At 45.7% G+C, this 15,780-nt stretch overlaps 1 protein-coding gene across 2 annotated transcripts; it reads left to right on the top strand.

The window, feature by feature from the left end:
* The first annotated feature begins 435 nt into the window (after positions 1–435).
* Positions 436–15,342, top strand: CCND1 (cyclin D1). Of its 2 annotated transcripts, none has more exons than XM_084207838.1 (5): positions 436–741; positions 2,436–2,651; positions 3,086–3,245; positions 8,355–8,503; positions 13,524–15,342. In XM_084207838.1, exons 1-5 carry the CDS (start codon positions 544–546, stop codon positions 13,677–13,679), a joined length of 879 nt encoding a protein of 292 aa, XP_084063964.1. In that variant the 5' UTR covers positions 436–543; the 3' UTR covers positions 13,680–15,342. The 2 variants fall into 2 exon arrangements, with proteins under 2 accessions (XP_084063964.1, XP_084063965.1); XM_084207839.1 differs by lacking the exon at positions 436–741 and adding an exon at positions 1,499–1,560.
* The last annotated feature ends 438 nt before the right edge of the window (positions 15,343–15,780 follow it).

Below are 15,780 nucleotides of genomic sequence, written 5' to 3' on the forward strand. Positions count from 1 at the left end.
CTCCACTCCCCTCCCTGGCGCCCCCGTAAAATAATACAAAGTCTCCTTGCATTTCTCTCCCTGGTGTCTGTGTGTGGCCTTAGCCCCATTCATCATTTGGCTCCCAGTGCAGAACTTGCTCCATTTTTAAAATTATGCATGATCCACTGAAGAGACAATTTGGGTTTCCCCCACTTCTCCCTTGCCCTTGAAGAAAGCGAGCCCTTGTCTCATTTGCATTAAAACCCTGCTCTCTATAAGCTAAGCAAAGGGGAAGGACTTGAAGCCTATGGGATGGCTTTAGGGCTCTGCCCCTTGCTTTTGGCTCTCTCTCTCTCTTTCTCATTCTCTCTCGTGCTTTGATCTCTGCTTAACAACAGTAACGTCACAGGGACTACACCAGGAGTTTTGTTGGAAGTTAGAAAGTTTTTCAGCCTCCAGAGGGCTGTAGCGGCAGTAGCAGAAGCAGCATCCAAGGGACTCCTGGAAGGGGAAGAGAGAGAGCAAGCGAGCGACTGACTCAGTCCTGCTGCAGAGAACTGACTCGAGGCGACGAAGGCAGACATGGAACATCAGCTGCTGTGCTGCGAAGTGGAGACCATCCGACGAGCCTACCTGGATGCCAACCTCCTCAATGACAGGGTGCTGCAGACAATGCTGAAGGCGGAGGAGACCTGCTCGCCCTCCGTCTCCTACTTCAAGTGCGTGCAGAAAGAAATCTTGCCATATATGAGGAAAATAGTTGCCACTTGGATGCTGGAGGTTTGTATCTTTCGGGGACTTTTTCCTTGCAAGCTCCGGCACCGAAACGAATTAATCCGGGGAGCCGCTGCCCCATCTCCTGCCCCCCCTCCCTTTCCCCCGGGATCGCTTCCCCGGCGCGGCACACGTTGCCTGCCCTCGGAGACGCCCGCGTGGAGCGAGGGGAAGCGGCCCGAGGTGGCGGTGCCCGCCGGCTCCGCGTCCCCGCTGCCGCAGCCGGGTCCCGGCGCCGAGGGGCGGCGGACGAGCCCCCCCCCCGCCCGGTGCCCCCGGGGGTCGGGGGGTGCCCGGCACCTTTTCCGGCCGTCGGGGCGAGGCGGTGCCGGCGCGGGGAGCCGGGGCAGAGCCGGCTCGGGGCTCCCCCGGCCCGGCGGGGAGCGGCTCCGGCCCGGCCGCCGAACCCCCGGCCGCGCGGGGCCGCCGCCAGCCCCTGCCAGCCCGTGTTTTCTGGGGATTTTATTTTAAATTAATATCCTTGTACACGTATGCAAGCGGCTGCCCGTGCCAGTATTATGCGCCATCTTTGTTCTTTTATTTGCAAAGCAAAAGTGTTTATTAATCGGGAGAAAAACGAAGAAAGTCCGGGGGAGCAAAGCCAAGGGTGTGTGTGTGGCGGGGGGGAGCGGGGGAAGGGGCCGGGGGAGGAAGGTCGGGGGCCGGGGGACCCCGCTGGGGCTGCGGGCAGGGGGACCGGCCGGAGGGGCTCCGGCATTTCTGGGGGGAGTTGCAGGGTGAAAGTTTCTTTGTTCAGCGTGAAGAGAGGCTGGAGCTGCGGTCACCCCTCAAAGGCACGCTTGTGCTGCGGCAGCGAGCGGCAAGGTCGCCTGGGAAAAACCAGTTGGAAAGGGCCTGGTCCTTGGCGAGACACGTCTGGGGGGGCTCCCAGAGGGAGCCCCAGGAGCTGGGCTACATTTTCATGCCTTTTCGGAAGCCCTGTGTGCCCGCGATGTATTTTTAATTAATTTTTGAAACCGCAGCGCCCTGCCTTGCTCTGGGAAATGTCGCGCCCGGCTGTGCTGCAGGGCGAGAGAGGGAGGCGGTGGATTTCACTTCGGGGGATCCTCCTGGAGCCCCCCAGCAGGACCAGAGGCACGGGGCTCGGTAAAGGACCCCCGCCGCTTCATTTTCAGCCTTTTTTGAGCGCTCGAATAATTTTTTAAATATTTTTAAATATTTTTTGAAAAGATGACGTCTGGGGAAATGAGGCTGGACGCCACCTTTGTGTCTCGACCGGAGGGGAATCGGCAGCACAACGGCAAATTAGATGAAAAAATAAAAGCGAAATAAATAAATCCGGGGCCGAGCCCGGCTCTGCACCCCGTTACCGACCACGGGGGTTTGCATTTTCCTCCGCTTTCTGTCTTCTCCCCTTTTTAAAAATTTGTTCTTAGGGGCTGAAAAACTGGGCACAGACCTCTTCTTCGATTACCCTCCTCCCCTTTTGCCATGAATCGCCTGCGGGTTTCTAACGCAACATTTCCCCCCACTTTGTCACTCGTGACTTTCATTTTCTTTGATGCCGCTGCTTTTCCCATATTTATCCATTTTCCCCAACTGCGTTCCTCCTCGTCGCCTTCTTCAACCTTGCCCTTCAAAGCCTGGGGGTGAGGGAGGAGAGAGGGCGAGAGCAACGGGACAAGCCTGTCTTTCGCCTCAATTAAATTATTCTTCAACGATCTCTCTCCTTCTTGCAGGTTTGCGAGGAGCAGAAGTGTGAAGAGGAAGTTTTCCCCTTGGCTATGAATTATTTGGACAGATTTTTGTCGTTTGAACCCCTCAAGAAAAGCCGATTGCAATTGCTCGGAGCTACCTGCATGTTTGTGGCTTCAAAAATGAAGGAAACTATTCCTCTGACCGCAGAAAAACTGTGCATTTATACAGATAACTCCATTAGACCCGACGAATTACTGGTAATTTCACGTTCAATCACTTCCAAGAATAATAAAAAAAAAAAAATCGAAACAAACATTAAAAAAATAGATATTAAAAATACAGAAAAAAAAAATAAAATAACGGCAACGCCGCGCGTTCGGAAGCGGCGGGCGGGAGCTGCGGATGCGGCGGCGGGCCGGGATGGGGCCGGGACAGGGCCGGGATGGGATCGGGAGCGGACCGGGCTCCCCCCGCGCTGCCGGCCCGGCGCTGGGCGGCCCGCGGGCTCCCCCTGCCGGCCCCGGCGGGCTCTGCCCCGGCGCGGGGGGACCCCCGCAGCCCGCCCCGAGCCCGGCACGGCGCTGCCGCTGCGCCCCGGCACCGTGTGCGAGCGGCTCTAACCACGCTTCCCCCACCCCCCCTTCTTCCTCTTCTCTCCTTCCCCCTTCCCGTACCTCTCTTCTCTTTGCAGCAAATGGAGCTACTGCTGGTGAATAAGCTGAAATGGAATCTGGCTGCAATGACCCCCCACGATTTCATTGAACATTTCCTTACTAAAATGCCTCTGGCAGAGGACACCAAGCAGATCATCCGTAAACATGCTCAGACTTTTGTGGCTCTGTGCGCTACAGGTATGAGCCCTGCACGTTGCGCAAAGCGCGTTGCTCCCCGACACGCGCCCACCCCCTGGCTTGTAAGGCTTCCCGTAGCTGTTGGTCTCAGGCGCGCTCGCAGAGCTGCGGGGAGGTAGTTTAAGCCCCGATTATTGCCCCTTGTTTGCAGAAGGTGGATTACTTTGCCAGAGGTAAGTTTTTCTTTTCAGAAGATGTTTCGCTTCTGAGTCGGAGTTTTGTGCGGATGTCAGGGAGGGAGAGGGATCCACCCCCCGCCCCACCGCTCTCTGTAGCTCGGCGCGGCGTGGTTTCCTGGCCTCCCCACGCCGGGTTGGTGTGGGGGCTGCAAAAGGCTCACTGCCCTTGCGGGGAATCCCTCCCTGTGCGGATTCATTCTTTAGGACGAGTTTTTAAAGGCAGAGGGAGATTTTCCCTGTGAATGGCACCGCGTGGGGGGTTTTAAACCTTCCCTCTTCACACTGCCTCTTCCCCCCGCTCCCTCCTCGGTGGCCGGTGGATTGGAGGAGGGCCACGCGGCACGGAGGCTTTTCCTGGCACAGGACCGAGCCGCTGCCATCTGCACCCTCGTGACCACGTGCTGTGCTGGAGCCATGAGCAGGGCCGGCCTCCAAAGACGCCAAGGAGCCGTGGTATCCACGCTCCGAAACCTCGGCGGGACGGACGCGCGGCCGGCCGGTGGCACCCGCTAGTGCCGTCTGGCCTTGTGTTTCCAGAGGCTGGATTTGGTATGGAAAGGTTGAAGGAAGATGGCAGGCGCTCAGAAGGAACCAAAAAAAAAAAAAAAAAAAAAAAGTTCAAAAAAAAAAAAAATTTGACAGAACCGGCCCCGCTGCGAGGCCTAAAGGTAGAACGACCAAGCCATAAAAGAGAAGTTTGTAAACACTGGTGTTGCTCTTCATCTTGGGCCCAAAATCAGCGTGAGGGGCAGCTCGTAGGTGAGATTGCCTGGAGAAATGCTTGGTGCTGGGAGCGCCACAACCTTCAAACCACCGGCAGCAACATTTTGGGAAAGTCCAGTGTGTCCCTCCATGTGCCAGGTTCTACCAGATACGAGGCTGCTGTGACTCTGGAGGCATGATTTGCTAAGTTTGGAGCTAAAAAGAATGGCCACCCGGGCTCCCCTTTGGATGTGGGGATGTTTAACCTAGGTTGTTGTGTTGGCAATGACAGGGATGAAAGCAAGAGTAGTTCAAAGGTTGGAGACTTGCTAAGAGTCCAGTACTTTGATCTACTGTCGGTGTTGTTATGTTTCTTTTAGGAAGCACATCCAGAGCCTTTATTTAACACTGCTACACACCACAGCTGGAGAATGGATCAGTAAATGAGAACCATGTTCTGGGAGTTTTACTGAGCTTTTAAAAAAAACAGTGCTGAGCTCACCAGTTGGGGCCCTCTTCAGCTCCCTACTGGAGTTGGGAATATTGCCTGGGGAAGGAGCGCTCAGGAAGGCTGCCACTAGGCTCTGTGTTTTTATTGTTATTTTTGGATGTCAGGGGTTTCTCTACCTTTTGCTTTTCTCATGACTTCTTTGTTGGCTAGTGAAGATCACATGTGGCTTAAGCAGCATCTGGACTTTGCTTTGCTGTTGCTGGGTTGTGCTGCATTTCCCCTTGCCAAAACGAACCTAGATGGACTGCAAATGCCTTGTGCTGCCTGGATGCTGTGGGGCCTGATCCAAAGTCCACTGGAAACACTGACAGCTTGCTTAAGTGGCCTCAGGGGCATGTGCAGTCTCTCCTCTGCCTGTGTCCTCTTCTGTAAAGGAGGTTCTCCTGTGAAGAGACTGCAAAATAATGCTTGCTTAGAAAACAAACTCTTGGCCAGTTGGCTTACCAAGGTGAAGCCTGTGGAAGTGTTTGTAGATGAGTGTGTATGTGTTTGCTCCAGAAAAAGAAGGTTACGCTGCAAGGTGAAGTTGAGGGGAATTCCTCCTAGGCTCCCTCTCAAGTTGTCTGGTTAGTAGAAGTAGAAGTGGATTTGTTTGATTTGGTTTGGTTTTGAAAAATCCATTTTCACCAAAGGATGCCTTTGTGCTGTGGTAGGTTTGGGAGAAAAAGCGAAAAAGAAAAAAAAAAAAAAGAGAAAAGAAAAAAAAATTACCAGGGCTTGTTTGAAGTTAACACATAATTGAGCTTAATGAATGGGACTTTGGCATAGCAGAGCAAGGCAGGGAGAGCTCAAAAGGAAGCAGGCCTCTTTTGGCCCAAGTTAAGACCGGTGTTGAGGGAGAACTGCAGCTCTATACAAGCATAACAATGAATGGCAACAAATACTGGAGCTTCAGCATTGCATGATGTTCCTCTGGTTATCAAAACATACCAGGCTCCTTTCTATTATTATTATTATTATTATTATTATTATTATTATTATTATTATTATTATTATTATTATTATTATTATTATTATTATTGCTGCTGCTGCTGTTATTATTGTTATTGCTTTGGACCTCTTCAAAGGAGAAAGAAAGATCTCCCTTTGAAATGAGCACGTTACAATTCTCCCATTCTCTGGCCTTTATAAAATTGGAAGTCTCAAGGTATGTGACCAGTTGGAACCTGTTGCATCTTGCAGCAAGTGATTTATGTTCACAGTTTTGATTTGCCTCAATGAAAAGATTTTCATTCATAGCCCCCAGCTCTCCAGACGGATGGAATTGCTGCTCCATTTAAAAAGGAAAAGGGGTGACTCGCCTTGTTAGGAATTTTTTTTAAAGCGCTGCAGCGCCTATATGCCTGCTTTGTCCTCCCTTCAGGGTGGCTGGCATTCTTCTCTCTCCTCCCCCTCCTCTCTCTCTCCCTCTCTCTCTTTTTAACAACGCTGAAGTTGTTTATTCTTTTTGGATGAAGTCTCAGATAGGCTACTGGGGATGTGTGCTTCAATTGATGGGGCCCCCTACCCCATTGTGGCTGTGTCAGGTCTAATTCATCTCACCGAAGCCCCCTTGTTCCTGAGTGCTCAATAGCGCAAGATGAGGCGATGGAGGCTGACAATGATGCCACACTCTTCACTTGGGGGCATCCAATTACAGGCGAGAGGGGCCCCCTGATTAATATGCTGAAATTAGTGGCCTCTGCCACAAATAATTCCTTGTTGAGTTGCAACAAAAAGGCAGTCCATGCTGCTTGTCTGGAGTGGTTATAGGGACAGACACAAACTGGTCATTTAAACTTCATTATCACTTTTCCACCTTGGAAAGAATGAGGGTGTGACTATGAATTCATGTTCTTGTTTACTGCTCCATTTAAAAGAAGAACACAAATATTAATCCCAAACGTGATCCTGTCAGGACGGGCTCATTAAAGTGACACATTTTGGTCATGTCCTGTTTGTGGAGCATCGTAAACAGGGTCGGGAAGGCACTGCCACTCTACCCCTCTGAGAGCAGCCCCATCCTGGTGGGATCCCTGCTGGGAATCCCCCGTTTCCAAAGTCCACCTGCAGTTCTGTGTCAGTATTTCAGTTCAGGACTGGCTTTGGAGTGGCAGAGGGGTTTTTTGGGGGGGGGAATGACAGCAGCTTGCTAGAAGGTGGGTGTGTTTATATCTGCCTGGAAACAGGCAGGTTAGGCGAAGGGGGCAAACCAAATTTATTTTGATGTGTTTATTTTAACATAAACGAGATTGACTTTTGCTCAAGCTTGCCTTTTTGCTGGCAGTGCATCCTCAAAGCCTGGCCAGAATTTTGTGTATCAGTTTAGCTTAGGAGGTTTGCAGGATGCTGGGCCAAGTGCCCCTTTGAAGGTGGGTATTGGCCAAGGCCACAGTGGAGTGTCAGAGGTGTCTGAATAAACAGATTCAGAGCCAGGACTTCCATGGAGTCCTGAAGGCTTTAGTTCCACTGGTAAAACATTTACACAAAAGTTATTTTATCATAATAAAGGAGATGCATGATTTAATACTTAAACAGTTCCACTGAGCCCTCTAAGCTGTCCATTCCTTTGATTTCATTCAGGGGTTTGACAGATGGTTTATATTTTTCCAACCCAGAGGAAGTCGTATTCTGATAAAAGCCAAAGGAATGTATCTCAGGTTCTGGTGTGCATTGTGGTGTTTCCCTTTCTCCCTCACAAAACTGGACCTTGACTTGTGCCACTTGCTTCCTTTGTCCTGGTTCTCCTCCAAGGTGTTCACTGCCACAGATCAAATGCATTCCTGCTCAGTAGAAAAGAGTCTTATCATTAAAATGAAGACTATTATCATTATTATTAAAAAAACTAGAAAAACTCAAACCAAACCAAACAAACCCAAAGGAAAAACATGCTAAATGGCAGAGATAGCCCCTTAAGGGATCCTGGGAGTGGCTTTGTGGAGAGACCTACAGCAATGCAGTCTGGAAGGGGGCCCAGCCTCTTGTCAGCATGGTGTCACATCAGAATGTAACTGATTGTCCGCCAATTCTTGGGACCCCCGTCACTTAGTTATGCCACATTTACATTAAATCCCTGTTGCCAGGATGGATGGCAGCCACTGACAAGAGACTAGGTTGAGACAAAGCATTTTTAAGATGAAACCTTAATTTAAATATGGATTATCTGCCTCCTGACAGGGTTAAGCAGTCTTTCTCTTTTCTTTCTTTTTGTCGATGTTGTTGTTCATTAAAGCAATATTCCTTTGAGTGTCAGAGCAAAGGTTTCTGCTTTAAAGGGGCCCAGGACTCGTTGTTAGAGTGCACCTTGGATCTGACCATGCAAAACACTGCAGGATGTGAACAGGTTTTCTCAGATGTGCAGTGCCATTGACCCCCCCTGGCATTATTCACAGGAGCAAAGTATTTAAACCTGGACAAACAGGGGCCCTGCTCATGATAAAAGTACTTCCAAGTGATGAATGGCCTCCCAGGCCCAGTGCTAGGAAGGGCCACTCTCTGCAGAGCAGTTGCTCATGTGGATAAGTGTTTGCAGGTTTGGACCTGTGAGAGTTTTACAGCAGGAGGCACCTTTCTGCTCGCCATTTTCACTGCCTTTTTGGATGCAATAGTTGGCAGCTGAAAGCCATGCTGCTACAAAGAGTGTATGTGTATGGACAGGCTTCTCCTAAAGCAATCATTTCAGTCTTTTTTTTTTCTTTTTTTTTTCTTTTTTTTTTTTTCTCTCCTTTCTTCATACAGATATTAAATTTATTTCAAACCCACCCTCCATGATCGCAGCTGGCAGCGTGGTAGCAGCTGTGCAAGGCCTGCATCTGGGGAACACTAACACTTTCCTCTCCTATCAATGCCTCACACATTTCCTATCACAAGTTATCAAATGTGATCCGGTAAGTGACTCTTCCTCTCGGTTGATCTCCTGCATTAAGGGTTTTTAAGAATGAATGCCTGCATGGGAGCTAATCTGACAGTAGATCTTGGGAAAGGTCAAGCCTCAGAGTGGGGGTTCTCAGTGTGTTCTCGTGTGCCCAGCCTGCTTGTTTGGCTGTTGTGATGCCCACTGTGATGATCTGTGATGCCCGGTTGGGAATGGCACATCCAGCTCTGGTGTTTGGGACAGGAGGAGGCCCTGCCCCGACTTGGGATGTGGCAGAGGCTGCGTTTGGCTGGGGTAATTAAACCAGGAGCCCCTGTAAAACAAAACTTGGGGAATAAGGCCAGGAAACAGTTGCTGAGACCTTGTGGTAACTCTGACCTTATCTTTGACCATTCTTGAGGCCTTTTATTGTGCCAAGTGGTGTGAAAAAGCTCTTCTTAAAAGAGTTCTAATGATCTAATTTGGTTTATTACGTGCTAGACCTTCACAGTAGCTGGTATTGAATTCCTTTTTGGAACGAGTGCTTGTCCCACGACTTTCTGACAAGGTAGATGGTCCTCACAGGACCCTTCATTTTGCCCTGCAGCTTCCAGGAGATGCACATCAGTAACTAGTGAGCAATAAACCTTTCATGAGTGAATGGGCCAGGAAGGGAGCCTACAAGGAAGACCTAAAGTCAATGATCCATGTCATAATGGTGTGTGAAGTTGGGGCAGAGTTGAGCTTTGTTTTGTAACAATGTGGAAGACCAATAAATAGATGCTTTAAAAAGGTTCTTGTGAGGTCTCCAAGAGCTGGACAATGAGTCAAATAAAGACAACTCTGTGGTTAGGAGCAGAATCTTGGAGATGCTGTTAAATTATTTTCCATGTTAATAATTTAAATGCATAGAAAACTATCCCAGTCCAGCCGCTGCAAAACTGGGTTTGTGTAATTGGGCTTTGTTGACGGGATCGAGCAATTTCATTGCAATTAATTATTGTCAAATGAATGTTTTACTTTTGATAGACTGCATGAAACAGTTGCTGAAAAATGCAGTATCTCAGCTTGTTATTTTGTGTTATCACCTGAACAGTGCCTCAGTATTGAGCACGTTCTTTTTGCCACTTACATCACTGCAGCTGAAGTAATTCAGTGTGGAAGTGTTAAATGCTCTAAGCACCCAAAATGCTGAATACTCTACGAAATGCTGAACTCATGGGCTGCTCAGTTTGGTATGCATGTGTGATGCTTTTAGTCAGTTTGTGAACAGTGCAGATAATTCCAGTGTGGGTTGGCCACTGTCCAGGGTGAGGTGTTTGAAGCAGGTACTGAGGGAAAATGCTTGCTATCTGTCCAGGCAGCATCTTGATTCAAGCAAGATGATTTAACCATTCCTGATACTGGGCACTGAAGTGGGTTCTCTCACATGCAGAACAACAGCCTGTCCTTATGTGACTTGACTTAGTTGATGACAGAGCTCTTGAAAAAGAAAACAAAGTTGCTTTAGCAAGAAAAGAGGATTTTTTTTTATTATTTCATTTTAATTGCCCTGAGTCATTGCAAGACCACAATCTGTCTGACCTGGGCTTGGTTAGCAGCTTGAAAAGGGAGTAAGTCCCCTCCAGCTTCCAGTGTTAAATATATTCACGTTAGGTAGAAATAAGGATTTTGTATGGATTGCTACAGAAAATTAGCATCACAAAGTTCTGTCTATGCACAGGTATATTGTTGTGTTTGGAGTGGAATAAGGGAACAGCAACTTCCACTGCAGTTGTTCTGGGAGAGGAATCTGCTTGGTTTCATACAGAGCATGATTCCCCTGCAGGGAGACTTTCCCAAAATACCCGTCTGTGTAACCCATGGTATCAAATGCCATTCCTGCTATCCCATTTCACTAGGATTTGTATGGAACCAGTGATGGTTCCCCTTGTCAGGGAACAGGCTTTACATTGGATAGTTTTGGAATGTTAAGAGCAGATCTGGTGTTCCCCCAGATGATCTGTTAGCTGGAGCACAGGTCTGTTGGATTTCAGGTTACATAATTACACTTTTTTACCTTTAGTCTCAAAGAGAGCTGAATCTAAAGTAAAATGAATATCACCTGATTGGAATTCCTTTATGGTTCATGTTTATATGTTGGTAGGAGTCCAATTTCCCATTTTGCCTTTGATCAGGGGTAATTAGAAGTCAGATAATCACAATTAGAAGTCTTGGGCTGTCTTCCATCATTCTATTCTTGACCCCATCATCCAAACAGATGGAATTTTACCTGACATTCATTTCCAGGCCAGAAATTTGCTGAACTAGATTAGATTGGGTCTCCATGCTGTCTGTTAGTGCACTGGAATTCGCCTCCTGCCTGCCCCTTCTCAGAGGCACCTTCAAACATGTGCTTGTTATCCAGAACGGGTCAGGCAGGAACAAAGGATTTCCAAGCAGTTCCTTTTTTGTTGTTGTTTGTTTCCTTTCCTGTGTGACCCTGGAGTCTGATCATGTCCACTGTGTCTTAAAGGTATTTGACCACATCAGTTAAGCTAGCAAGTCTTTTTTTTTTTTTTTTTTCTTTTTTCACTGAGGAGCTTAATTAATCCAGGAAGAGTTTATGACCTTGAACAAACTGTGGGCATTGAAAATTTGGGTAGTGAAGCAGAAAAGTTGTTGGGAGAAGTTATCAGAGTAATGCACAAGTTTTGTATTTGCTTTTCAGTTGTTGGGAAGTACTGAGAATGAAAACAGCTTTGGTGAGGTTGTTCACAGTGAATTTTTTGTTTTGCAGTTGTTTTTTGCTAGCTCTAATGCATTCCTACAGGCAAACTATTTATCTAATAGCTATCTAATAGCCATGTGAATAAGACATGGACAAAATGCCTTAAAGAGTAAAAAAGAAATTTCATTCAACTGTACCTTAAGACAGTCTGTTCATAATATATTGTAAAGATTGTTTTTAAAAAAACAGTTACAGCATGCTGCACTGTGAGAATTTTAAATGAAAAAAGAAATCTTGTGGGCAAAAAGTACCTTTAAATTACATAGTCCAATGTAATTATTCATAACTGGACTCCAGAGGGAGAAGAATAGGTATTTACAGAAATTCTTTTGAATGGTTTTAGTTTTCAGAGCTCAAACACGATATATGCAAATGGTCAGGACTAAAAAAAAACCCCACAAAGTTCCCATCAAAACTCACCATCAAATCTACTCCCACCTGAAAAAAAAGCCCCAAAACAAAACCCAAGAGGATTCATTTTGCTCTGAAAAATAAAAATGCTTTCAGTTTGGACCACTGAACATGCTAAAAGAGAATTATCCCCAGAATTGGCTTTGTAAAGCCAGGAACACCTAAAGCTGTGCTGGTGTGGACTCTTTACTGTGTCTGTGGTCCAAGGGGGAGCCTTACAGTCAGGATTGATCCATCATATCTGGAGGAGGGCTGGGTGCAGGGACTTCATAGAGACCTTATTGTGGAGGCCAGAGGTATGCAGGAGCCAAAGGCATGATGACTTTAGGATATGAGGCGTTTCTTTTTGTCATTTAAAACGCTGTGTGTCTCTGTCAAGAGGAAATATTACACTAGGCTTTAAACCAGGAAAGGTCATAGGTTATGTGTTTTCAGTGAGCTGTAACTGATGGTCTGATCTGCTTAGAGGTAGGATTAACCTCCCTCTCTCTCAGAAAGGACTTGCAGAGAATTGTTTGCTTGGGTTTCTAATCTTATTTTACCCCAAATGCCATGTGCCCTTATTGGTGGCAGAGGAGATTCTTGTGGTAGTGGAATCAGTGAAAAGCTGGTAGATCACACAAGAAGCCTCTGAATGAAGGCAGAATTGAAACTGGGAAATAAAGAAAACAGCAGGCAGGTCACCCTCTCAGGAAAACAACATTCATTCTCAGTCATGCACATCCTAACACTTTTGACGGCAATTTATCATGGAAGACTGGGTTCACCGCAAGGGCTAACACATGTCATAGGTTAAATCAGAAAAGGCAATGCTGAAAGGAAACTTCAAAGTCCTTCATACACAGAGTTAAAGATGTTGGGGGGAAAAGCTTACCGTGTTTGTTACAAAGATAAGGGTAAACAGCACGCTGGATAAGTTTTGGCAGAATGCTGTGGGATTGTTTGGGCTGTTTAGGGCACCATTTGTGTGTCACTGCAGTGGGTGTACAGGGCTCCACAGCCTGCAGGAGGCTGTGCAGGTTGAGCTGAAAGGCCTTCTCCAATTCTGGTTGCTGGGAATCTGATATCTCTCCTCATGGTGTGGCATAATGCCTGGGGGAAGTTGCCTTTCCCCACCACAGACAGGATCTTCCTTAGTTCTTTATGGTTTTTTGATTTCCAGCGAGGCCTGTGCAGCCTCCTGAACCCTCAGGAGGAGTGTGTGCACATCCAGCTTGGAGAAAGCACTTTGGAAGTGAGAGGAAAATGTCTCACCCTGACTGAGATTTCCAGGTGGTTGTGGTAGTGCACAGGAAGTTTGGATGGGCTTGGTAGCGCATGGTTAGGGAGGTTTTGTGGTGCTCCTGAGAGACCTCTCCCTTTTGGGGTCTGATGGTCCTGTCCATCTCTGGAGATGCTTTCAGGGTTAGGAATTTATCAGCTGCCCCACAGCTGGACATTGCAGCAGCTGGCAGGCAATCTCAAAATATATATATGGCATTTCTATCATGGGAATTTAGCCTTGGGAAGAAAGTAACTGCTGGTGAGCATCGCTTCTAGCAGACTCTGCTGCTGAAGGGTTTTTGGGGTAAAAGTAGAAATCATCACAGTTGTGAGCAGTGGGCTTGTAGAGAACTGTAAAGAGCACAGGCAGAAAAGCAGCAGTGCAAGGTACAATCTGCAAAACAACAGGCTTGCTCAGCCAGTCTTTTCACTGTTGGGTGCTTCTAGTCTTCCCACCCTCCCTTCCAGCCTGCTGCTCTCCTAGATAACCTGGTGACATTTCTCTTGCTGTGTCAAGAAACCGGTGTTTTGGCCTGTGATCTTTCTAAAGGACTCTTGGGTCTCTCTCTCTCTCTCTCTCCCCCACCCCTTCCATTGCACCCTCCTGCAGGATTGTTTACGAGCCTGCCAAGAACAGATTGAGTCCCTCCTGGAGTCCAGTCTACGCCAGGCACAGCAGCACAACGTATCCTCAGAAACAAAGACTGTAGAGGACGAAGCAGACCTCTCCTGCACACCTACTGATGTGCGAGACGTGAACATTTAAAGAGGACTTCCTAAATGGATTTGCTTGGCAAGAAAAGCAGACAAAGAAAGGGCATCTGAGAAGGAATCGGCATCAGGATCTCCCCCCCAGAAACCCTTTTCTCCAGGACATTTTTATACCAGAAGGGAAAACCAGTCTTGTTATATTTTTTCTTGCTCTGTCTCCCTTCCATCTGTGACTTCAAACAAACAAATAAACAAAAAATACCCCAAAAACTGTCTTAAAAAAAGAAAAAATAGTATTTGCATTACCCCCAGGGGTTTGTGCTACAAAAATAGAGGATTTTATACAATAATAATCAACTAGTTTTTATATTAAAGTGTTCTTGTCTGTATGTTGTAAAAATAGGCATTAACACACGAAATGTCTCCAGGGGAGGTATTAGATTTGATTTCTTACATATAAAACAAACCAACCAACCATTTTTAAAGTAGAAGAGGGTGTTTTTTTTTTAGATAGTAAATGAAATATTCTTTTTCTTTAAAAAGCATAGCTTTAACGCAGTTCTAGGCTTTTCTGTATCTTGCTTGCTTATGCATTTAGTCACTTTATAATTCATCTGTAAATGTTTATTTTATTTCCTTAGGTTTTTTTTTATCCTCTTCACCTTATAAATGGTTAACGTAACCCATAAGTTAGTGTATATTAGTATGCAGCATTATTATATGTTAATCTTTTTTTTTTTTTTTGTGCCTGTGGATTGCCTGTGCATTGAGGCATTTGTAGGGTTCCAGCTTAGCGTGGTTGGGAAAGGCCAATGTACTACTCATACAGGACCCTATTATAAAGAGAAACCGAAATAGTGACATAATATATTATATTTTTGTAATCTTCCTATTTTTGTAGTTACCTGTGTAAAAATGCTGTTCTGACCCCACAGATATTCAGCCTAATTATGGTCAGGTTCAATCCACAGTTCAGTCTTTTTTTTTTTTTTTTTTTGTTCGTTTGTAATATTCTAAAACCATTCCATTCAAAGCACTTTCAGTCCATTAGATATAGGAAATACATTCTTTTATTGTGTGGGAATTTTTTTTTGTTTGTTTGTTTTTTTTAATGGAATGGTTTGGAAATATATAAAGTGCTTGTTGGCAAACTTGGAATTGCAAAGCAAGTGCATTTAACTATGGTGTTAGAGGAGAGGTGATTCTTTTTTTCCGAAGGTTGTGTTCCAGTGAGAGAAAATTGCATTCACAAATTGCCAGGATATCTTCCTTTCCTTTTCTATAGAAAAGTTTGGAGTTTAGAATCCTTTGGTGCCAACTCATCTTTATAAATTAGGGGCCTTAAAGGTTCACATATAGGACACATAGTTTTAAGGATTATCGCTAGATGTTTTTACAACTGAAGGTTTTTAAACACTAAAATATATAATTTATAGTTAAGGCTAAAAAGAATATTTATTGCAGAGGATGTTCGTAAGGCCAGTATGATTTGTAAATTAATGCAATCGCCCCTTTTGAAAAAGAAAATCTTTCTACCCTTGATGTTGCAGTTTTAACCCAGCTTATTAAAGCAAAAAAAGGACACGCTTCAAAGAACAAACCCAAAACCAGGCAGTCTATTTGGCCCCTTCCTATACATTTTCAAAAGCAGTCTAACCATGAAAAAACGCCATAGTTAATAGATATGAAAATTGGAGTACTTGAAAGAAGTTTTAATTCCAGAATATGCCCCGTTTTTTGTTTTTTGTTTTTTTTTTAATTTAGCTACGAATAGAAAATTTGCACATCTTGGCTATGTATCTTTTTATTATTATTTTAGAAAGTAGCTGAAGGGACGTGGACATAGCTGTTGAAGTCGATGCTCGAGGAGAATGTGATGGTGAAATGTATGTGAGAAAACTGCCGCTAAGGTGTTGATTGTAAAAAAAAAAAACCACAACAACAAAAAAGAAGAAAAAAAAGGAAAAAAGATAAAAAATTCAAAAGATAAAAAAAAAAGAAAAAGACAAAAGAAAAGGAGTGGATGCTCCGTTTTTATTGAGCTGCTATGGATAAATTCCCAGCATGGTTTGAAAAAAAATTAACATTGCTTTTCTGTATCTTTGTCATTGTGTTTTGCTGCTATTTTGTGGATCAGTTTTTTTTTTTTTTTGTTA

This window comes from Fringilla coelebs (genome assembly GCF_963513975.1).
Source record: "Fringilla coelebs genome assembly, chromosome: 6".
Classification (NCBI taxonomy): Eukaryota; Metazoa; Chordata; class Aves; order Passeriformes; family Fringillidae; genus Fringilla; species Fringilla coelebs.

Coding starts and splice junctions, on each gene's coding strand:
- CCND1 (XM_084207838.1), top strand. CDS start 544: ATGGAACATCAGCTGCTGTGCTGCGAAGTGGAGACCATCCGACGAGCC. Junction 3,246..8,354: donor TGTGGCTCTGTGCGCTACAG/GTATGAGCCCTG, acceptor TTCTTCATACAG/ATATTAAATTTATTTCAAAC. Junction 8,504..13,523: donor AAGTTATCAAATGTGATCCG/GTAAGTGACTCT, acceptor ACCCTCCTGCAG/GATTGTTTACGAGCCTGCCA.